At 42.7% G+C, this 23930-nt stretch overlaps 1 protein-coding gene across 4 annotated transcripts in view; it reads left to right on the top strand.

The window, feature by feature from the left end:
- RAP1GDS1 (Rap1 GTPase-GDP dissociation stimulator 1) overlaps window positions 1–8914 on the top strand; it is a 141889-nt gene extending 132975 nt beyond the window's left edge. For all 4 annotated transcript variants that reach the window (XM_084757395.1, XM_084757393.1, XM_084757392.1 and 1 more), the window contains 3 exons: window positions 265–391; window positions 4282–4410; window positions 7126–8914. In XM_084757395.1, the coding sequence (XP_084613521.1) occupies window positions 265–391; window positions 4282–4410; window positions 7126–7253 (384 nt within the window). In that variant the 3' untranslated portion in view covers window positions 7254–8914. The remainder of the gene's footprint in view (window positions 1–264; window positions 392–4281; window positions 4411–7125) is intronic.
- The last annotated feature ends 15016 nt before the right edge of the window (window positions 8915–23930 follow it).

Here is a 23930-nt window from a genome sequence, read left to right as displayed (position 1 = left end):
TTTATTACTTTAGTTTCAGTAGCTTCTAGGCCTCTCTGTTCCTTGATAGGAAATGCAATGGTCTTTTTCACTTAGGCAATTTAAGTTGTCATCTTTTGATGAATTTATTTAAAGCTAAAAGCTTTTCCTTAATGTATGTTTAAATGCAATGATTCATAAAGGACACTGTCAGAAAACAACTCAACAATGAGTTGACTGATTATAATGTCATCTCTTTATGTGTAAAATTAAAGTTTATAATTCTATGATATTTATTTATTGTAGGATGTAATTAAAACCATTGTACAGAGTGGTGGCATCAAGCATCTAGTTACCATGGCAACTAGTGAGCATGTAATAATGCAGAATGAAGCTCTTGTTGCTTTGGCACTAATAGCAGCTTTGGAATTGGGTAAGTACCTCGCTGACAAACTTATTTTTCCCTATTTTTATTTGGGATGAAAGGAAGCACAGGAGTGGAATTGAAATCAAATTGAATCTTGGCTGTGGAAGTGTTTTGCTAATGTGTGCATCTTAGGATATGGAAAGTCATATGTAAGTTGCTGTCACAGATGTCTCCTGTAGCAGTGCTTTGTGTAACACTTTTAGACCAGCGCTTTAAGGCTTAACTTAGGTACTGTTTTATTTGGAAGATACATGAAACATTTTCAGCAGGGCTTTATAGCTACCTGGAGCTGGGGTTGGCAGAGTATTTGTCTAGCATGCACAATGCCCAGAGTTTGCTCCCCATCTGCCAGTTAATAACCTCTATGAATGGTTTTCTATCGCTTTATAGTAGTATTGCCTTTATCTAAGCTCTGGCCTGTGTCTTTCATATGTTTGTGTTCAAAACTTCCCACAAAGCAGAGTTAAACGAAACTGTTAGTTTCTGCCTGTGCATGTTGGTGGCTGTGTAGTGTATGGCATCCACGTGGGCAGAATTAGCCATGAGAAGCCAAGACGTAAATAGCTTATAGATGGCACCTTTTGCCTCAGGAACCAGAGCCTGGTACCGTCAGCCAGGGATGGCGTATCTGAGCCACATAACCTTTGACTAAAACCCAAAACTATTTTACAGCACATCTTGCTGTAAAGCAAGGTCTTTTAAAGTACAGAATCATGTTCTTTGCAAGCTTCTTTCTTTCCTATTTGTATCCCTTTTTATATCTTTCTCTTAGCGCACCAGCTAAGACTTTGAGCACTGTACTAAACAAGAGTGGAGAGTGAGCAGCCTTACTGTGTTCTGGATTAGTATGTCACCTGAGCTATGAGTGTAGTGTCCAGCCTGCAATATGTTCTGTCTGTTCCTAGTTTCTTTGGTTCCTCTATCATGAAAGGCCGCTGGATGGTCTCAGATCCCTTCTGTCTAGCGTGTCCTTAAGTCTTTTTCTATCACAGATTCATTGGTTTTTCACAAGCCTTGCCACTCTGGAATGAAACCAAATTATTTGTGGCTCATGATAATTGTAATATACTCTAGGATTTGGTTTGCAAACACTTTGTTGGGAAATTTTGGTTGTCTGCTCATTGGAGAAATTGGCCTGTGTTTTTCTTACATTTTTATCTAGTTTGGGTATACTAGTTTGCGAAGTACCGCATTAGAGCTTCCTTAGAAGCCTGGTAGACTTCAACAGTGAGCCAGCGGTGGCTTTTCGTTCCTTGTTACGGGGTTGGACAGTTTCATTGTGGTAGGTCGTGTGTGTGTGCATCTATAGCCTTTTCTTTTAATATACCTTCACTGTATCTCAGACGTTATGATAAAGCTAATACTGTTATTTTCATAAGATTTTAGGAATTTCATTTCTTCTTTCTTCAATCACTACTGTCCATTTAATAGTGTAATTTTTAGCATAGTATTTTGTATGATTTCTGAGGTTCCTCTTGCTGTTGATTTTGCTTACTGTGGTCTGCTAAGGTAGAAGGAATGATTTCAGCTGTTTTTTGTTTTGTTGTTGTTGCCTTTGGGGCATCTGTTATGGGTTGTTTTGTGGTCTATAACATGATCAGTTTTAGAGAAGATTCCATATGCCACTAAGAAAATGTGTGCAGATTCCTTAGCTGGATGGAATATCCAGTTGGTCTGTGGTTACAAAATTTAGCTTTGAAGCTTCTTTGCTGGTTTGTTTGGAAGATCTATCTTAATCTGAGAGTGCAGCGTAGGAAGACCCTGCTATGACTGTCAGGACCCGTGCGTGCGTGCGTGTGTGCGTGCGTGTGTGCGTGCGTGCGTGCGTGCGTGCGTGCGTGCAAATTTAAATCCCCAAGATTTGGTTCCTAGGCTGTGTCTGTCTTCCTCCCACACTCCCTCGTGACAGATCCAGACCTGCAGTTACTTACTAGAGTCCAGGGACAGGTTTCCTTTCTCTGCCAATTAAAAGATCAGAAGGAAAAGAAAGTTTGCAAAGCAAGATTTTACCCCTTTTGGTTTTTCAAGACAGGGTTTCTCTGTGTAGCCTTGCCTGTCCTGGACTCACTTTGTAGACCAGGCTGGCCTTGAATTCACAGTGATCCGCCTGCCTCTGCCTCCCGAGTGCTGCTGCAAAGGGAGATTTTATTCAAAGTGAAAGCAAAAGCTGAGTCCTCCTGGGAGGGAGGGACCAGAAATGGATCCACCTTGCTCTAAGGCCCTGGGGTGGTGTTCACTTCTGATGAGTGAGTGGCTTTGTCAGAGAGGGTAAGTTTCTCCTCTGGAGCCTCCCTGATGTTCACTCAGCAGGCTGACTGGTACGCAGCCTGTGCCCAACTGCACATGCCTGGGGCAAGCAAGCCTGCACACTCTGGCCTCAGGGGAGAAGAAACAGGAAGTAAATGGCTTCCCCTCTATGTTAAGACATGCCATGAGGAGACTGTCCACCCCAGGGCTCCCTGTCACCCAGATATCTTACCTTCCAAACGACTAATCCTAGTCTTAATCCTTTGTTCCTTTGTACCTTTGTCCTTGGAGACAAGGACAGAACATCTTTTTAAATTCATTTAGTCTGTGTCTTTTAATTGGTGGGTTGAGGTCATTTGCATTTAAAGGTATTCAGAAGGGTTTGCTGTCTCTTGTGATAGTGTTAGGTGGTGGTCTGCTTGGTTGAATTACTACCATCCTTCTGTTGCCTGGAGCATTTGTTACATTGGATGTGATCGCTTCCCCCTTGGCTCTCTGTTCATCTGTTCCTCTCCTGGGATGCAAACTTTGCTGTGTGTTCACGGAAGATAAGGCAGCCCCTGCGGCTGCTGCTGCTTTTTTTCCCTCCTCCTCCTCCTCCTCCTCCTCCTCTCCCTCCTCACATACTCCTTTAAGAATCTTCTGTAGTGCTGGCTTTGTTATCATGAATTGCCTTAATTTGAGTTTGTCTTGAACTGTCATTTCTCATGAGCTTTCTCATAAATGATTTTTGTTAGATATAACAATTTTGGTGTTGGTTGTTTATTTTCAGGGCTTGGACTGTATTGTTCCATGCTCTCCTGTTTTTTTAAGGATGCTAATGAAAGATCCGATCTTTTGGTATTCTTTACCTTTACAGCCTTTAATATTCCTTGATTTTGGGCATCTTGGTGGGATCTATCGTGTAGAAGTTCTTCTCTGATCAAGCTGCCCCTTCATTTAATAAAAATTGCCTATCAGCTTCTCCTCCCCTTGGCTTCTTAGTTTTGATTTCTTGTATGTATCCCAGTCTTTTTTTTTCTTTCTTTCTTTCTTTATATATATGATATTGCCCTTCTTTTCTTTGTCTTGTCTTTTCTGATGTTTTTTTTCTGGCGACATCAAAGTTACAACAGAAAATATGGAATATCAAATAATAACTAAGACACAAGTCTTTAATCCCAGCACTCAGGAAGCAGGCGGATCTCTATGATCTACAGATCAGGTTCCAGGCTACAAAACCCAGTCTCGAAAAAACAAAAAGAAAACAACAGTTAAAAGTCTTTGGATTTTTGTTTTTGAAGGAGCTTACCCAGAATTTTAGCTGTTTTCTTCCCTACACCCTAGTCTTTTTTTTTTTTTTAAGATTTATTTATTTATTATGTATATACAATGTTTTGCCTGAATGTACACCTGCAAGCCAGAAGAGTGCACCAGATTTTATTATAGATGGTTATGAGCCACCATGTGGTTGCTGGGAATTGAACTCAGGACCTCTGGAAGAACAGGCAGTGTTCTTAACCTCTGAGCCACCTCTCCAGCCCCCCACCCTAGTCTTTTCTAAGAGATTCACACCAATCCTTTTAGGGACCTTCCGTATGAATTGTGTGTAGCCGGGGAAACAGCGTTTACCGTCCACAATGGCTGTGACATGCTTTGCTTTATTGAAGGTCCTGCTGAGAAAGATCTCGAAAGTGCCCAGCTCGTACAGATTTTACACCGACTGCTAGCAGATGAGAGAAGTGCCCCGGAAATCAAGTATAATTCCATGGTTCTCATCTGTGCTCTCATGGGATCGGGTGAGTATCCCCTCTGTGACTTGACGTCAGTGTGTATGGCTTCCATCAAATATTCAAAGTGTGGTCATAATTAACGGTGACGTCTTTAAAAAGCAGTAGAAGTTAGTTTTTAAGAGGGTACAGGAACCTGCCCTCAGGGCCGAATAGGGTATCCGATACGCTGACGCTGTAATGACAAGGCAGTTGTCAGCTGCCAGGTTTGGGTGCCGGGAGCCAAGCTCACTCTTGCAAGAGCAAGATGTGCTCCTGACGGCTGAGCCAGCTCCACTTTAAAACTGAACCTGTTCACAAAGGGCTCTTCTATATAGTGAGTACAGCAAAAAAAAGTGAACACTGCAAAAATCAAATTATACTCACTAGTGCCAAGATACATTCTATTTTTAATATCATTTTTACCATAATTTTTTCAGTTTGCATCCCAATTGTTATCCCCTCACTTGTATCTTCTTGCCCTGCCCCACAAAGATACATTCTTAAGTAAGGAGCAAGCTTTGCTGTAGTATTAGTTAAAGACTTTATTCAGGAACTCATTGGTGCGTGTGCCGTGGATACTTGGATGTGTGTTCGTTGTACTGTTGCTCAGTGCAGTGTTTTGCAGGTATCAGCTACGTTCTGTGGGGTGATGCCATGGTGTTGTTTCGTGTGTTCTGCTGATGGCCTGAGTGTTACCAGTTGCTGAGAAAGGAGGAAGCCCCCCTCCTGAGGATGATGCCTTTGGGTGTTTGTCCTCCTCGATCTATCAGTTTTTTCTTAGAATGTTGTAAAACTGGGTTGGTGGGCACATAGGACTTCCTGGCTGCCACAGTCTCTTAGTAGGGTAACTCTTCTGTCACCACGTGATGCCCCTCTCAGTCTTTACTGGCTTCCGTTCTCTGAAGTCTGGTTTATGGATGTTAACTTAGTTACTACTACTTACTTTTGAGTAGCATTTTCATACTTTTCTACTCCTGGTTTCAGTCTACAGTGTTGATAACCTTGAAGGAGCTGTAGGGAGTCTTGCCTTGAGTCATTTTATAATCCACTCTTGCGGTGCTCTTCATTGGTTTACTTAGGCCACTTACGTTTATTCCCTTTTTACTTAGGTAATTAATTATCCCCCAGCCATTCTGAGTTATCTGCTAGCAACAAATTCACTGTTTTATTTAACCCCTTCATTCACAAAAACAAAATTTTTCTATAGTTAAATGATATTTTTATCATAGTTATTTTCTGTATATAATGCAGATAAATGGACGATCTGCTCCTTCCATAGTGCTAACGGGAAACCCAGTGTTCTGTTTGTTTCTGCTGTACAGTATGCCTAGCTTTCCATTTATTTTATTTTATTTTATTTTATTTTATTGTAAACTGTTGAAGCAGATTTGAGTTTTCTGTTTAAAGTTTATTCAGCTTTTGGAATCCATGTGGGTTTATGTCTTACTAAATTAGAGGAGTCTTTAACCACTATTTCTTGAGACTCTTTTTTTAAAGGTCTGTCCTTTTTTTCTTCTTGTCCATGGTCTTTGATGGCACAGATGTGAAATCTTTAGTCATATCCCTATAGGCCCTTATTTCTTTATCTTTTTCTTCTATATTATTTTTTTAATCTATTGTTCGGACAGTAATTTATGTTCTCTCAATTAGAGTTTAGCAGTCATTTCCTCAAAAATGGTTATCTTAATTCTGAAACTCCATTTGCTACTAGTTTATTTTCTACTTTCTTCCTGAAATTTTTTTCAGTTGTTTCAAGCATGTTCATAGCTTTCTATTGAGATATGTTAATTGTAATAAAGTATATAAAACATAGTTCTACCCTACTAGCCATTTTTCAGTGTTCAGTCAGTGGCAGTAAATATATTCATATTAGATTTCTTTGAGTTCAAGGCCAACCTGATCTATATAGTGAGTTCCCACACAAGCAGAGCTACGTAGAGAGACCCTAACTCAAAAAAAGAAAAAGGAAAAAAAAGGTTCTATGTGACTATAAGATGGATTTCTTCTCTTCCATTTCTGTTGATATTGAAAATTAATACACAAGGAACCAGGATGATTGACTCTGTGGTACAGGCACTTGCCACCAAAGCCTGGAAGCTTGAGTTTAGTTCTTGGGATCCACATGGTTGAAGGAGAGAACCCACCCCACAGATTGTCCTCTAAGCACAGTACATGGTCTGTGTGTGTACAAGTGCGCTCAAGACACACATATAAATAAATAAAAATAAAATATTAAAGGCCCCACCAATTGAGGAGCAATGATTAACGTTTATCCCATTCTTCCCAATAGAGGGTTCTCTATGCTTTCTCACAGTTGAGGCTAAATGAATCAGAAAGGGCAGGCTAGGAAATCTAAAATGGAGGTGAGATTCACAGGATTTATCAAAAGTATATGAAGTAAAAAAAAAAAACATATCTGTCACAAAATTAAACAGGTTAGGTTTTTAGTATACTATTTAGCTTTTTTTTTTTAACTGTGTTGAGATTGTATAATGAGCTGTTTAACTACAGCTTGTCACCCTAAACAGGTGATTTAGGTGTAGAACCTGGTGTAGACCTTTAGAGATGACAGTGCACTCCTAGAAAAGGTTTGCTAGGTACCACTGGGACTCTTCCCCAAGTTCTTCCTAGTTCTAAAGCTCTGTGTAGTCAAACCGTCAGGAGTGTGTCTCCGTAGGTCACTTGGTGAGATGAGAGCAGTCTAGCAGAAAGGTCTGCAGCATCTTGCATTTTCTCTTGCAGAATCTCTGTACAAGGAAGTGCAGGATTTGGCTTTTCTAGATGTCGTATCCAAACTTCGAAGTCACGAGAACAAAAGCGTTGCCCAACAGGCCTCGCTTACAGAGCAGAGACTTACAGTGGAGAGCTGAGAACCGCCCCTCCCTCCCCGGCACAAGGCGTCATCCCAGCGCTGATGACCCCCGCTGCTCTCCATCCCGCTGCTGCCTCAGCTCCATTCTCTACCACATCACTTGTGCATGCGTGTAACGTTCCAGTGCCGACTGAAGAACTGCGATAGGTACCTGCCTACTAAGATTTCTAAACCCATAGTTAATGTGAACACGACTGTCCAACAAGTCTCCACCCATAACTGTTATCCTGTATCCCTGATGCTTGAGCTACATTGAGTAGAATGTGCATGTTGTAGTCCTTCGATGACGTAAACTTGGTACTACATTGCTGACTTGCTCTCCACATGCAGTAAGCTACATAATGGTGTACTGGTAAATTAGGAACAAAGAATGCAGCAGGGTCTGTCCAGCTTATTCAAAGATGAAACTGAAAGTCAAAAATAGCACCCTATTTTGTGGTGCCCGAGAAGCACACTGATCAAAAAAAAAAAAAGCTGTATGGCTGCTCATTCATTAGTCTTTACTAATGTCAGGCCCGTTGTGCCTAGAGCTGAGTAGACTCAGTACTCACCCTTGCCCTATGCTCGTTCCTTTTTCTGAACTGTATAGTCAGTTTGCCAAACAACCTGGCAAAACTTCCTGAGGCTTCTGAGTCCATGGTTAACTGACAGTGGTTCAGAGAGGCCCAGTGGTTTTCAGTGTGGTCGGAAGATAGGAAGGAGTTAAGGAAACCCTAGCACACTGAACCACTTGGGATCGATTGTGATTTGTGTGTAGCTGCATCTAGAACCTTCCATCAGCTAACCAGCATTGTCCAGTCCCTGTCTTTAACCCCTACTTGGCGTCTGTTTCGGTGAAGGGAGCTTGAGTGTGGCTTGTTTGCTGGAGGATGAACTTTCTTCCCCCCCCCCCTTTTTTTTTTCATCATTCAGGCTGAAAGCAAGGAGCTTCATCTTTCATACTCTTTTTCAGTGTTGTGCTGGTTCTAGACAGACATAAGAGGAAACATGAAGTAGGCTTGTCTACACTAAAGAAAAGAAAGCCGGTCTTAAAAGCCATAGTAGCCAGTCCAGTGCACTGTGCAGATGGCCTCATAGCAGTCACTGTTAGAGTTCCTCACTCCACTTTGCCCCTGAGAACCACAATTATCTCCCAGGCTGCAAGCCAGGGCTCCGGGGACAGGATCCTCCTGGCAAACTGTAGTGTGCTCGGCACTACCACTGACGCCACCGAGTGAGTTTGTAGAACTTTGTCTTTATAAATCAATCCGGATTCCCCTGTGACCAGCCCGCCAGCCTTCTCACACCCAGGTTTGACCCCTGCTGGTATACATGGGAGGGCGGGGTCAGTTACAGGAATGGAGGGCAGTGAGAGGGCTGCTGAGGAGGGACCAGCTCCTTCCTCCCCAGCAGCAGATATGCGGATCTCTGTATTACCTAAGTCGGACTGTGGCCTCACACTTTTAAATTCAAGAAAGATTTACTTATCAAATGTAAGTAAAAAACCCAACTAACAGTTCCCTCTGATGTCCAAATAAGGGAACTTTCGTGAGCGCTTATGCTACACTTACTGTAGGAATGAGTTCTTTATTGTCTTTCTCCTGGGCTGGATAAGTGGACTAATGTTGCATAATACTGTCCATATTAATAACTTAATAAATAAATAGTATAATGAAACTACAGTGGTGTTAATTGTCTTTATTTTCACATCCAAGAACAGGGTTTGCTCCTAGATGGTACTGTGTGTTTTTGTGTGAATTCTTACTCAAAAAGTTTCAGGCTGCCAGCAAAAATATTCCACATAGACTGGTAGGTGAGACTTGGGTCGTTCTACTTCTAGATCTTTCAAAAACAAAGACAAAACACTTAGAGATTGGATTCTTACTGTACAGCCCTATGGACAGGGAAATCAGGATGGAGACATCGCAAGGTCATAGATTTCAGAGATGATACCATGTAACTCAACTCCCAGCAATCAGTTCAAACTAATAGGAGTGTCTAGCTGCAGCAAAACCAAGTGCAGTCCACTTCTCCAGGAGGACTGTGCACCTGATTACAGAGGCCAACAAATAAGGAAGTTCCCTGTTAGCCCAGGCAGTTGGTGGAAGAACGAAGACCAGATAATCTCATCTCCCACCTAACTAATCTCAGCTTCAGGGGCTAATATTTAAATTACTTTGCTACCCCACAGACTGCATTTTAAAAGAGACAGTAGGAAAAACACCACCACAAAGCCAAGAAGTGTCCCATCTTCCCCTTGGCTACACCAGAAGCTTAGAGTCCTTGCGTTCAAAGCAAATTTGATAAGCACTATTGCAGAATCTAGTGTCTTTCTTGGAATCGTGTTTTGCACATACTATGATGTGAATAGAGATGTGCAACAAAACTCTAAAGTTCTACATCTGTTAAGAGGGGACTATAGCTAGCTACAGGCATTAGTGTAAAGGTCTGAGAAGGCCTATATGTGAAGAGCTCAAAAGGAGATCAGGTGGGCTGGAGAGATAGCTCAGAGGTTAAGAGCACTGACTGTTCTTTCGGAGGTCCTGAGTTAATTCCCAGTAACTGCATGGTGGCTCACAACCATCTAAAAATGTGATCTGCTGCCCTCTTCTGGCCTGCAGGTGTATGTGCAGGCAGAGCACTGTATACATAATAATAAATAAATCTTTTTTTTTTTAAAAAAAAGATCAGGTTACTCAAATTATGCTGAACATATGGGATGTATGGTTATGAGGAGACAAGCATTATTACTTCTTGTATCCAGCTGTGACTACTATCAATAAGCTAAAAACATCTACTCAAATCTGGGTAGCTATAATGTTTCAACGATACAGGTAAAAGCAAATGACATATAATGATGTTTAGGATGAAGCCTCTAACTGCAACTAAGAATCTAAATCTTTTTATACAATCGTGTGATCTCATAAGTTTACATATATACATAGAGACAGAAATATGCCATGTAATACATGTAAGTGTATGTTGTTCAGGCATATCTGACTGGAATTTTGATATCTGTACTTTTAAGGGGTAATGTAAGGCCAGCAAAGTGGCTCAGCAGGTAAAAGTACTTGTCATAACAAGCCTGACAACTTTTTTGAGTTTGATCCATGAAACCCACAGTAGGAGCTAACCAGCATCACAAGGCATGCACAACCTGCACCTGGCACACAACTTCAAGCACACACAATAATAATACAAAATGTAAAGTGGAATCATGTAAAGGGTGTGGTCTTTGGACAGTGTGACGTCATTCAGGCTTTTATACTCTGGCTGTGAGACCATGGCCAACTGGCATAAAACTCAGCTTGTTTTCTCTTCAGTATGGAACTTAGTAGTCCTCATGATTTTGAGACGGACTTGGAGAGATTCAAGGTCAAGTTGGATAAAAGTGTGATGTCCTAAGGACTAAATTATTCCCCATCCTCTGCTGCTCCCAGGTAAAACAGTTGTAAAGCCACACTAAATGCCAAGCACGGTAGTGCATCCTTAATCCCAACACTGAGAAGGAAGAAGCATGCAGCTCTCTGTGAATTTCAAGCCAGCCTCATCCACACAGTAAGTTCCATAGCTACATAGTGAGACTGACCTAAAAAATAAGTAAATAAAAAAATTTAAAGCTTTTTATAAAACCAATTTTTAGTTCAAAGAGCATAGAAATTTTAACCAAACATGTCAAAGGTAGAAAATCCATATTAAGTGATTCATAATTCCAGATAAGACCATATGTGTTGACAATTTATTTTGTAATCCAGAGTCAAGCCTTCATTAGACCAAATGTATACCAGACAGTTCTGGTCCCGGCATTCTCTGGCTTTTTTACTCCCTGGATCCCTACCATTCCTCCTCACTGGTGTTGCCACTCTTGCCTGAAGCCATGTAAACCGTTCCACTTTATAAGTGACCCAGAGGATCAAGCTGGCACGCCCATCAGCTCTACCCCAGACTCAAGCCTTGGACTGGTACAAACATCCTGTACACCAGTCCAGTCCTCTGCCCACCTAATTTTATTCCTACCTAAGCCTTTTCCAACCTGTGGGCCCAACCCACCTGCACTTCTTTGCTTCTGCCCCAACCTGCTGTCAGTGTTAGCGTTAACAAGAGAATTGCGCATGGCCAGGCCCCATCGCCAATATGCAAACAATGTGACAGATCAACCCAGCATCTCCTTTCTAAAGTCTATCCATCCTGTAGAAATGGTTGTCAACGAAAACTACCCTGACGAACACAGGAAAGAAAAGAACAATTGTAAACTTAAAAGAATTTGAAGATACAAACCTGCTTAGTGAAATAAAGGAGAATAAAGACCCAAGAAAATACAAACACAGGGTGATGGAAATGACAAGGACATTCTAGGACTTGAGAACAGTATTCAGCCAGGAGATAGAAGCACTGAAGAGGATTCAACTGAAACAAAGATGAAATTGAAAATCCCAGTAATTCAACTAGATCAAGAGAAGATAATAAAAGATATAAGCCAAATAAACAGGGAATATGATTTTTAAAACACAGGAATATACAGGAAGTGCGGGGCACCATGAAAAGACCAAAATGTCAAGTTGCGGGCATAAATGAGGGAGAGGAAAAAAAAAATCCCAAGTCAAATGACGTAGACCTGATTTTCAACAAGATCATCATAGTAAAAAAAATTTCCCAAACAATGGAAAGCCATACCCATAGAGATTAAAGAAGCACAAAGGGGGCTGGAGAGATGGCTCAGAGGTTAAGCTCACTGACTGCTCATCCAGAGGTCCTGAGTTCAATTCCCAGCAACCACATGATTTTGCCCTCTTCTAGTATGCAGGTGTACATGCACACAGAGCATTGTATACATAATAATAAACAAATCTTTAAAAAAAAAAAAACAAAAGCAAAAAAGCACAAAGGACGCCAAATAGACAAGACCAGGAAGAGAGGGGGAAAAAAATACTCAGAGCATATCATAGTTAAAACATTAAGTGTACAGAATAAAGAAAATACTGAAAACTGACATTAAAAACAAATTCAAGGTACATATAAAGGAAAATTTATCAGAGGAGTGGCTGATTTTTCCAGTGGAAAATTTGAAAACTAGAAGGGCTTCAAACAGCGTTTTTACAAATCCTAAAAGATCATGATGGCCAGGCTAAACTAATATACCCAACACAACTATCTGCCATAGTTGAAGGAGAAAGAACTTTCCACAATAAAGCAGCCTTAAATTTATATGCAACAAATCTAAAGAAAATACAGGAAGCAATTATTTTTGGCTGAAGAGAGAAATGAGGATAGCCAACAGACTGTGAAAAGAAATATGAAGCCAAAATTATTAAAATAAGAAAATATCAGTGATAACAAAAGTCAACTACATGATGACCACATTAGTACACACGTCATTAATAACTTTAAATATCAGTAACCTCAATTCTCCAATAAAAGATGCAGGCTAACTAAATGGCTCAAGAAACAAAATCCATCTACCTATTGTCTATAAGAACCATACTTTAGCTTTAAAAATAACACCTTAAAAGTAAAAAGGATAGACAAAATACTCCAGTCAAATGGGACTAGGAAGCAAGCATGCATCACTATCCTAGTATCTGACAAAATAGACATCAAACTAAAAGTAATCAAGAGATAAATGAGGGATTAGTTAACCAAGATTCCTATTCTAAACACATATACCAAACTCTATGATGCCTAATTTCATTTTTAAAAAATCTGCTGGATATATAAAAACACTGATTAGTGTCAACCTATTAACAGCAGGTGATTTCAGTACCCCAGTTCATTCAATATACAGGTCATCTGGACCAAAAAGCATAAATATCAGAATCAATTGTCATCATACATCAAATGGACTTAGCATATCTACAGAATATTACACTCAAACATCAAACAGTACACATTCTACTCAGCAGTGCTCAGATACTTCTCTGAAATAATTCTGATCCTGGGGCACAAAACAAATCTTTACAAATCCAAAACAGTTGAGATACTTCCTTGTATCCTATCTAACTACAATGCAATAAAACTTAGAATTGACAGGAAACAACTGACCTGTAAATATACAAACTCATGGAAAGTAAGCAACTCATTGCTGAAGAAGTCAAGAAAGAAAGAAAAAAAAACGAATTGAAATGAAAATAAAACCTCGGAGACATATTGGAAGGAATCCTATAGAGATATATAGCTCTAAGTAAATACATTAATGCACAAATAAATAACTTAGTGATGCAACTCAAAGTTTGGAAGAACAAGAACAAACCAAACCCCAAACCAGTTGACTGCAAGAAATAATGAAAATAAGAGCAGAAGTTGGCTTGATTAAGGATTCTATTGCTGCAAAGAAAGACCATGACCAAAGCGCCTCGTGTAGGAAATAGTTTCCTCAACTTACTTTCACACCATGGTTCATCATTAAAGGTAATTGGGACAGGAATTCAAGCAAGGCAGGACCCTGGAGGCAGAAGCTGATGCAAAGTCCACAGAGGGGTGCTGCTTACTGGCTTGCTTTTTATGGCTTGCTCAGTCTGCTTTCTTACAGAACCCAAGACCACCTGCCTAGGCATGGCCCCACCCACAATGGCTGGGCTCTCTCCCATCAATCACTAATTAAGAAACCCCCTGCAAGCCTGCCTACAGCCTGATCTTATAGAGGCATTTTCTCAGTTGGGGTCCCCTCCTCTCTGTGTCAAGTTGACATAAAACTAGCCAGTACAGAAGTTAATGAACTAGAAACAAAACAATATGAAGAATCAGTGTAAGAGCCAGTTCTTGGAGAAGATAAACATTGGCAGATCTTTATCTCTCTTTACCAGAACAGAGAGATCAAAATGAACAGACTCAGAAGTTAACAGAAACATTACAAAACACTCCAAAGCATACATAAAAAGATTGTCCACCATGACCAAGTCGGCTTTATCCCTGACATGAATTAATGGTTCAATGTGCACAAGTCAGTAAATGTAATACACATGTCAACGGACTTAAAGGCAAAAATTACATGATCATCTCAAACCTTTAACAAAACCCGTCATTCCTTCATGATAAAAGTCATAGAGAAAATAGGACTAGAGGAAACATACTTCAACTTAATAAAAGCCATGTATGAATCCCCCACAGCCAACAGCATCCTAAAGCACTGGTTCTCATCCTGAGAGTTGTGAGCCACTTGGGGGTTGAACAGCCCTTTAACAGGGTCACCTAAATCCATTGGAAAACACATGTTTACATTATAATTTATAACAGCACAATTACAATTATGAAGTATCACCAAAAGTAATTTTATGGTATGTGGTGGGGGAAGTCACTACAACATGGGAAATTGTATTAAAGGATCACAGTATCCTGCACAAACTATGGCACCAGCCAAGGGCAATACATGCAGTAAACTTTGAACCCCTACCCAGATGTAGCCAATAGACAGGACATTCTCCATAGTTGAGTGGAGAGTGGGGTCTGACTTTGACTTGAACTCTGGTGCCCCATATTTGACCATGTCCCCTGGATTGGGAGGCCTGGTGGGACTCAGAGGAAAGATAGCAGGCTACCAAGAAGAGACTTGATACCCTATGAGCATATACAGGGGGAGGAGGTCCCCCTCAGTCACAGTCATAGGGGTGGGGAGTAAGGGGAAAATGGGAGGGAGGGAGGAATGGGAGGATACAAGGGATGGGATAACAATTTAGATGTAATATGAATAAATTAATAAAAATGGTTTTTAAAATAACTTTAAAAGGATCACAGCATTAGGAAGGTTGAAAACCACTGTCCTAAATGAAGAATAATTTGAAGCAATTCTACTGAAGTCAGTCATGAAAAAGGAATGCCCACTGTCCCCACTCCTTTTCTGCACTGGGCTCAAGGCACTAGCTAGATTAGAAAAGCTATAGTAGATAACTAATTAAAATGTACTAATAGGGAAAGAAGAGGCAAACTATTCCCATTTTGCTGATGACATGACATTATACATTAGTGATTTTAAAAATCTGAGAAATTTTCTAGAAACAATTTTTATAAATTCATCAATGTGACAGGATACAGAAATCAACTTGCACATATCAATAGATTTTTCTATACACTACCAACAGAGGATCATGGACACATATGTCCATTAACAATATCGTCAAAGATAATAAAGTATTTGGGAATGAGCTAGTAAGTGAGAGAATCTCTACAGTGAAAAATTTAAACCTCTGAAGAAAGAGGTAAAGATACTACCCAGTGAAAAGACATCTTCTGCACATGGCTTGGAGGAATTAATATTGTGAAAAATACCACTTTACGAAAAGCTTCTCACAGATACAAAGCAATCTCAATCAAAAGTCCTTATACTTCAGCTACTTAATATTTGACAGAGATGCAAAAAACATAAGCTGAAAAAAAGAAAGCATCTTCAACACGTGGTGCTGAGAAAAGTGGACGGACATCCACTGCAGAAGTTGTAACTATCAGACTCTCTCATCTTGCACACAAATTAATTCAAAATGGACCAAACACTTAAATGTGAAGCCTGAAACTGCTAAAAGAAAACATGGATAGTATACCTTACATGATACCGGTGTAGGAAAGAACTTTCCAGATAGGCTTCCATTTACCCAAGATTTAAGGTCAACAGGTGACAAGGGGACTTGATGAAGCTAAAAGGCTCTGCATGGCTAATGAGAAAGTCAACAGTGAAGAGGAAGTCCATAGAATGGGAGAGCGCTTTTGCTGGCTGTACATTTGACAAGATTAATATCCAAACTACATAAAGAACTCAAAACACAGTCAAAATAAACAACGCAAACAAAAAAAAAAATTCATCATCTCTAGCAACTAGGGAAATGTAAGTCAAAACAACTTCGAAAATCCATTTTATCCCAGTCAGAATTGGCAAAGCTCAACAAAACAACTGATACCAAATACTGGAAAGGATTCAGGAAAACAGGAACCCTATTTCACTATTGGGGTTGCAAACTGGAGCAGCCACTATGAAATCAATGTGGAGAATTCTCCAAAGATAAAATGAAACCTATCAAATGACCCAACTACACCATTCCTTAGCAAATGCCCAAAGGACTTGAAATCCTACTCCATAGACACTTGCTCAGCCATATTCAAAGATTCTCTATTCATAAGAGCTAGGAAATGGAAAAAATATATAAATGTCCTTCAACCAATAAATGGGTAATAAAAATGTGGTACGGATACACTATGGAATGCTGTTCATCTGTAAATAAAAGTGAAATCATGAACTTTGGGAGATGGAACTAGAAAAGATCCTATTAAGTGAAACAATCCAGACCCAAAAAGATAAATGTCATATATTCTCTAGTATTGGAGGCTCCTAGCTCCAAATCTTCAGATGTGACTAGGTATCAAGAGTGGCTACAAAAATCAGGAAAGTAAAAAGATACCTTTGCTAGAGAGAGGGATGGAGAAACAATAGAGGGGGCAGTGGAATCAGGGTACACGTGATCTGATTGAGGAAATGGAAAAACGGGGGGTAGGACTCTAGTTATGGGGGACATAAATAGAGAAGGACGGGAGAGTTAAATATAACAGTAAGAATGTCTGAAAAGGTCATAAGGAATCATACTATTAATGATATTCCTACATACATAGTTTAAATGCAATGTTCTCATCTGGGCTGGCAGTGCTTCCTGCAAAAGTCAAGGACCACCTGACATAAGGCTCTGGGTTTGATCCTCAGCTCTGAAGAATGAACAAAGGAAAGAAACAAAAAGTAGGAGTCACCAATCACATCCTGGGACTTAGGAGGTGGCTTGTGGTGAGTAAAGCACTTGCCATGAAAACACTGAGGACCTGCGTTGTGGGGAATCACCAGAGCCCTTTAAAGCTAGGCACAGCAGCACACTGAGGTAGCCTTAGTGTTTCTACAGAGATTGGGGGCGGGGGATGCAGGGGGACAGGATGACCCAGCTAGCTGGAGTGTGAGGAGGCGAAAAATACATCTTGTCTCAGGGTGGAAGGCAAGGACTGGCACCCAAGCTTGTCCTCTGATCTCTACACACACATTGTGGCACACACACATTGTGGCGCACACACGGGCTCATACTCGCACAAACACACATCACACAGAACATAGGCGACTTTTTTTTCACTCCTGCTGCACCATGTCCCTAGTGTCCAACATACATGAGAGGTGACAACAGAAGGGACATTTCTGATAACCATCAACTCCTCTGCTTGCCCCGTCTCACCTCTTACCCTTGTTCCCCACTGAGAAGTACAGGGACTTCTCTGAGCCACGAGAGAACAAGATGGGTTCTGTGTAAGGAAAACCGTCTGAGAGTATTCATTTCCCGTTGCTTTTCCAGGAAAACTTAAGCCATGCATCTTTAGGTGTCGGACCTTCATTTGACAGCATTCAGTCTATAAATATGCATGCTTGGTTCTATCTGTGACTGATGTCGAAAGCAAGTTCTAGAACAGTGTTCTGCCTTGCTTTTTGTAGCAAATGCCCTGTAGCTTATTATCATTGAAATACGCCATGGGTGGCTAAACCTTTTTTTTCTCTACTTGTATAGGAAGAATTTTTTTTCATTAGCTTACCAAAGTAGCAGGTTCCCCTTGTAGCATTTCCTATATGCTTGTTCAGCTGACTGTTTTCCTTGTGTTCCTGCTTCCTAGTCTCCTTGCAGCCTTCCACTTCCCAGTCCCACGCTAAGCCTGTAATAACCACGTAGTCTTCAATTACTTGGACATACCATAGGTACCTAACCTTTTCCCTCCATGTGGATGTTTAAGGCGTAGTGAGTTTTGAAAACTAACCCCCAAGTGTTAGGTTGTATTTTTAAATACTACTAGTTAGCCATCTAAAAACCATCTGACCTGGCTAGGTGTGATGGCCCATATTTTGAATCCCACCATTTGGAGGCAGGGGCACACAGATCCCTATGAGGTTGAAGCCATCTTGGTCTACATAGTGAGTTCTAGGACAACCAGAGCTATGTAGTAAGACCCCGCCTCAAAAAAATTTAAAGCTTCAAAAAACAAATTAAAACTTCTCAAAACCTTCTAGTTTTGGTCACTAGTCTTAACAGCCCCATTGTTCCCATTGGCCCTCTATGAAAGGCCCTCCTTTCATAGACCAACCTAGACTCACCAGATCCCTCACACCCTACTCCACATGAGGCCAGATCTCCAGAAGCTCCACATTATCCCCTGCCTCTGGGTATCTGGCTCTTGCCTACTCCCTCCCCACATGTTGCCAGACAGCTCTCAGTGTGAGTGCCGTAAAGGATGAAGACCAGGGTACAGCTGTCACCACCACCCATGGGGCTGGTGTTTGATGCCTCTTAGCCCCGTTGTCAACTGCTCATCACAGCCCCTTAGCGCTCTTACCAGGACTGTAAGCCTCCACCGTGATTTGCTCCAGCTAACCAACACTGGGCGGGCCCAGCTCACATGGAAAGGGGAAAGTGATGGGAAGTCCCTTCATCCACACGTTTATCTTCTATGATCTGACCCAGATCTTCCTTCGCCATAAGCAAGAGATGGCATGGAGGCCTCCTCACTTGCTTGTGGTGGGCCACATAGCATTCGTTAAGAGAAAAACAAACAAATGAAAACTGATACAGCCATTGAAAATTTGAATATTTTACGTACACATCTAGTTCTCTTGACTTCTTAAAAGTAAATCTAGGGGACGATGGGGGTGGCTCAGTTGGTAACGTGCTTGCCATGCAAACATGAGGATCTGGATTCAGACCCCAGGACCACAGACAAGCCAAGCACGTGCACATGTCTGTAGCCCCAGCTCCTTCAAGCTCATTGGCCGGGCAGCCTAGCAGAACGTGGTGTTCTGTGAGGGACCAAGATCCAGAATTCAGTGGACAGTAACTGCGCATGACAACTCACGTTTGCCACCTGGCCTCCACATGCACATATGTGTGTGTGCATGATTTGAAGGGAGGCAAGCACACAGTTCAGTGGTAGAACATGCATCTAGTCTGTGTAAGGCTCTGGGTTCAGTCCCCCAAACCAAGGGTGAAATGGGCAGAGGTCTAGCAGCCAGGGGCCTGCATTTCAGGGGCAGGGTGCATCCCTGAGCTTGATGTAGGGTTGGGCGTGCCTGTCCCGCCCGCCAGAGTCCAGCTCTTATCACCTTAACTCATGTGAGGGTGAGCCGGTCCTCAGATGCATCCTGTCTCCAGCAGGAGGGAGGAAGTGGACTTAAGGAATACTAAATTTATTTAGGAATACTAAATATATTCAGCAATACTAGCGGTCACATGCACGGAGGTTGGAGCAGCTGACTCCAGGGCAGCTCTATGGCTTGTACAGAGCGTCACTGGTTTTATTCCTTTAGAGGTCCTGAAGGCGGGTGGCAGCTGCAGGCTGACTTAGAAATGACAGGAACATGAAAGCTGAGCAGCAAGCCATGCAGAGCCTGTGCCCATCCTATCCTGCTAACAGGAGGGAGCCGACGCTGGCACCAACGTCCAGCCACAGCACCGGCAGCATCCCGTGGTGACTGCAAGAATTTACAATGTCCCTTCTTGATCAGGTTAGGAATGCAGCCTGCCCTAGCCTGGTTTCTCTGAGCCTGTGATAAACATCCTGACTCTAAGCAACATGGGGAAGAAAGGGCTTATTCCATCTTACATGCCCAGGTCACCGGCCGTCTTTAGGGAAGTCAAGGCAGGCACTCAATCAAGGATCTGGAGGTAGGAACCGAAGCAGAGACCATAAAGGAATAATGCTTCCTGACTTGGTCTTCAATGCTTCCTCATCCTTCGTTCTTATACAACCTAGGACCACAGTGAGCTAGGCCATTAATCGAGAAGATGCCCCATAGACAGGCCAATATGATAGAGGCAGTTCTTTAAAGTTCCATCTTCCTAAGCGACTCTAGTTTCTGTCAAGTTGACAAAAACTCGCCAACTCACAGCCCATGTCCCTGCCTGAGTGCTGTGACTCACAATCCCTGGTGAAGGCAGGATCCGGCAAAGCCAAGCTCACTGCGCTGCACTCCTCGGGGCTGCTTTGCAGAGACTTCATCCCACAGGCTCTACTACCAAACCCTCAGGGTGACCCAAGCGCCTGCAGTTTCTACCGTACAGTCTCAGCCTCCTTGTGTAAAAGGGTTAACCAATGAGAAGGTTTGTTCCACTTCCAGCCAAGGTCCCCCAGTGAAGAGGTCACCCCATTGATAAACCATTCAGTGGCATCAGGCACATAGGAGGAGATGCAGTTGAGGAAGAAACGCCCTCTCAGCTCACAAGAGATGAGTCAACCTCCAAGCCTCAAGCTACTGAAGGCCACGTGGGCTGGAAGCTGGAAAGTGGTAATCAGGCAGGGCATTTGCCAAAGCTGGTTGCCTCTGGGGTTGACCAACCCAGGCTGGGTAAGGTACCAGAGGTCCTCACCCCTTCGCTCTATTTGAGAAGACGTAGCATCAGTGAAAGTGCCTTGGTGGTGATATTTACTTAATAACCCCCTGTTCTTATTTACAGAACTCTAGTTTTGTTCAGGAGGCAATTATGACAAGCTTAGAAAATGCCTGTCTTCCTTGGTGCTACGATTCCCAGAAATATAAATCCCCAGAAAGGGAAATAGAAAAAGGCAAAATCCTGCTAGAGATAGCCCCCTTTGCCTTCACCTTTCCTTTCTCATCTCATCGCTGTTACCGATGTCGACAGGAGCCGCAGAAATACAGCAGCCTTCCCTTCTTTGCCACCATTAGGCACCCTGAAGATGAAGCGGGAAAGGAAGCCACACAGAAGCCAGTGTTAGGAGCACTCATGACCCAGATAGGACCCTGCCCTCCGGCGAGGGATGCCATAAGGCTAGTCATTAACTCATCAAGATCATTCTAGGTCACCTTGTTCTGCCTAGAGTCACAGCCACTGACCTGGAACTTCCATGTCCTACACACATACAAACACACACACACACACAACACGGCAAAGCTCGCCCTTCTAACATAACATTGAGGATTCACTGACTATTTACTGCCCAAGGAGAAGATAGGAAACTAAGTCTGACTGTTCATGGAGGTATAGACAGAGTCACGGTGCTGTAGGTGGAGGTGGCTCTGGGCTCTTGGCATCCATATGGGAGGGGAGAAATGGAAGGAAAAGACCAGGCCTGGAAAACATAGATGGGACCTTAGATGTCTCAATGCTTTGTTACAGACCGGGAGGGGCAAACCCAAGGGTTTTGCATAGACAGTTGGTATGTGTTTCTGTACTTCTGTGGAAAGACAGAACAGCTTTTGTTTAAATTTCTTTTCTAGGTTGTTTAGATGGCAAGCAGCCTGGTGTAAGACACACAGCCTCTCCCTGGGGCCCAGAGCAGCTTTTTATTTTTATTTTTATTTTTATTTTTTTAACACACAGGTGAATAAGATAAAGTCTCTCTTGGGCAAAGCTGGGCCATGAATATTTGTAGACCCTTTCATAGGCCTGAGCTTCCTAGGCTCCACGGTGCTCGGCTGTGTGTTAGCACCTTACTGGGCCACAGTTCCCAGTGGGCCTCAGAGGGAAATGATTGCAAGGATTACAAGGATCATGTGTAACTCAGATGCCTGCGCAGAAGATGATGGGAGAGTTAACCTGAGAGGGAATTCAGGATAAAAGACAGGACAGTAATCAGGGCACCACATGTCAGTCTTCCTCGAAATGGCCCCAGATTTGACTAGTGGCCACCTGCATGGATACGAAGCCAAGCCTGGTCAGACATGAGAACCTCTTGGGTTTCTATGGAGCCTGGAACTCTTAAGGCAGGCAAAGGATGTGGTAGTATCCCTAATCTGTGCCTAGACTTCCCCTACAGCTTGCCATGTGCTGGTGTGTGGTCCACAGCCTCCCCATGCATGGCTGTGACTGTCCTTGTCTTCAAAAGCCTGGTCCCCAGTCTTGGAATCCACTATTCCTATGCACACCCACTCATCCTTACTATGACTTGACCCAAGGGGCTGGGATTCGTGCAACTCTCAGCTCTGCCCATCAGCATGACCATGTTCTGTCAGTCTAACCTGGAGCCCACCACTTGCAGCACAGCAATTCCAAATAGAAGCTTGTCAAGACACCCGTGAAGTCTAAAGAAACTCAGAATTTAATAGCAAACTAATTCTTCCGAGGTGGGATCCCCAGCCATAGCTGCCCTCCCCCCAGGTCGATGTTTAAATAGGATTAGTGGTCTGTCCAGAGCAAGAGAGGCTCCAATCCCCAGGAGGCTGATACTTTCTGTTCTCAGCAGCCAGGCTTGGACTACTCCAGGGGCAACCGACAGTTACCATTATTATTCTAAAAACCCATTTAGAGGCAAGTGGAGACCACAGAACGAAAGCCCATGCTTTAGGAGAACAGGGCTTCTCTACCCAAAACCAAATTACCCTGATGTCTGTCTCGACATTTAAGCTCAGCTACTGTCAGAGGTTACCATAGGCAGGGTGGCTTGAACAACTTACAGATTTCTCATGGTTCTGGAGGCTGGGAAGTCTCAATTTGGATTTCCAGGAGGGTAGACTCTTTGTGAGGCCTCTGTAGACTCAGGGAAGAGTGGAAATGTTTTGTTTGGTTTTTGTCTCCCCTCTTTCTCATAAGGGCACTCGGGCCATCATGGGAGTCAGCACCCAGGACCCCAAACCTTATTACCCATCAAAATACCACCACAATAAGGATTATGGCTTCCACACATGAACTCCAGGGAATGGGCCCCAGGGGACAAACGTTCAGTGCACAGCATTGGACTGTTCCTGACAGAGGGTAGCAATATAGGCCAGGCCTGCAGAGCCTGTGCTCTAAGAGAAAAGATGCTGTTCATATCTGTTCAGATGTGATGGGAGTTTAAAAGCGGGGGGGGAGGGGGCAGCGGGAGCCACAGAAGCCCATGTGGGGAGTTGACAGGGGCCAGTGGAGTTCAGAGGACTTCCTGAGAAAGCTCTACAGGACAGGCTGAGGCACGAGCAGGAATTAGGGAGCAAGAACATTTGAACGTTTTCATCTTTGCAGAGACCCTACCACACAGGTATCACCACTGCCATACCTTATGAAGATAGGCACCGAGGCTATGAGAAAGAAAGTGGCCTGGCCCTGACAACAATAGTGAAAGACACAAGTCAAAGGCTCCCTCTGCAGCATCATCGGAGGAGAAGCCTTGTCTGACCTACTCCTGTTTTAGGCTCATCCCCTAGAAATTAGTAGAATGCTTGACGTGCATAAAGTTCAAAGGATGTACATTGAAAGTTGGTAGGCTGGACAAATGGCTCAGAGGTTAAGAGCATTGCCTGCTCTTCCAAAGGTCCTGAGCTCAATTCCCAGCAATCACATGGCGCCTCACAACCATCTGTAATGAGAGCTTGTACATTGTTCTGTCTGTGCAGATGTACATGCAGGCTAAGCACTGTATACATAATAAACAAATCTCAAAAAGAAAAAGAAAAAGAAAGAAAGTTGGTATTAGCAATTGCTCAAGAAAACAGCAGAGGCCAGGTGTGGTGGTGCACAACTTTAATCCCAGCACTCAGGAAGCAGAGGCAGGTGATCTCTATGAGTTCAAGGTCAGCCTGGTCTATAAAAAGGGAGTCCAGGACAGGCAAGGCTGTTACACAGAGAAACTCTGTCTCAGGAAAACAAAACAAAACAAAAAAGCCAGGCATGGTAGCTCATGTTATCAGTACTCAGGGAGGCAGAGGCAGGTGGGTAACTGTGGGTTTGAGGCCAGCCTGGTCTACAAAGTGAGTTCAGGACAGCCAAGGCTA

This window comes from Acomys minous, assembly GCF_964271855.1.
Source record: "Acomys minous genome assembly, chromosome: 14".
NCBI classification, from domain to species: domain Eukaryota; kingdom Metazoa; phylum Chordata; class Mammalia; order Rodentia; family Muridae; genus Acomys; species Acomys minous.
The sequence above is the reverse complement of the archived record's forward strand: the minus strand, read 5'-3'. Positions and strand labels throughout refer to the sequence as shown.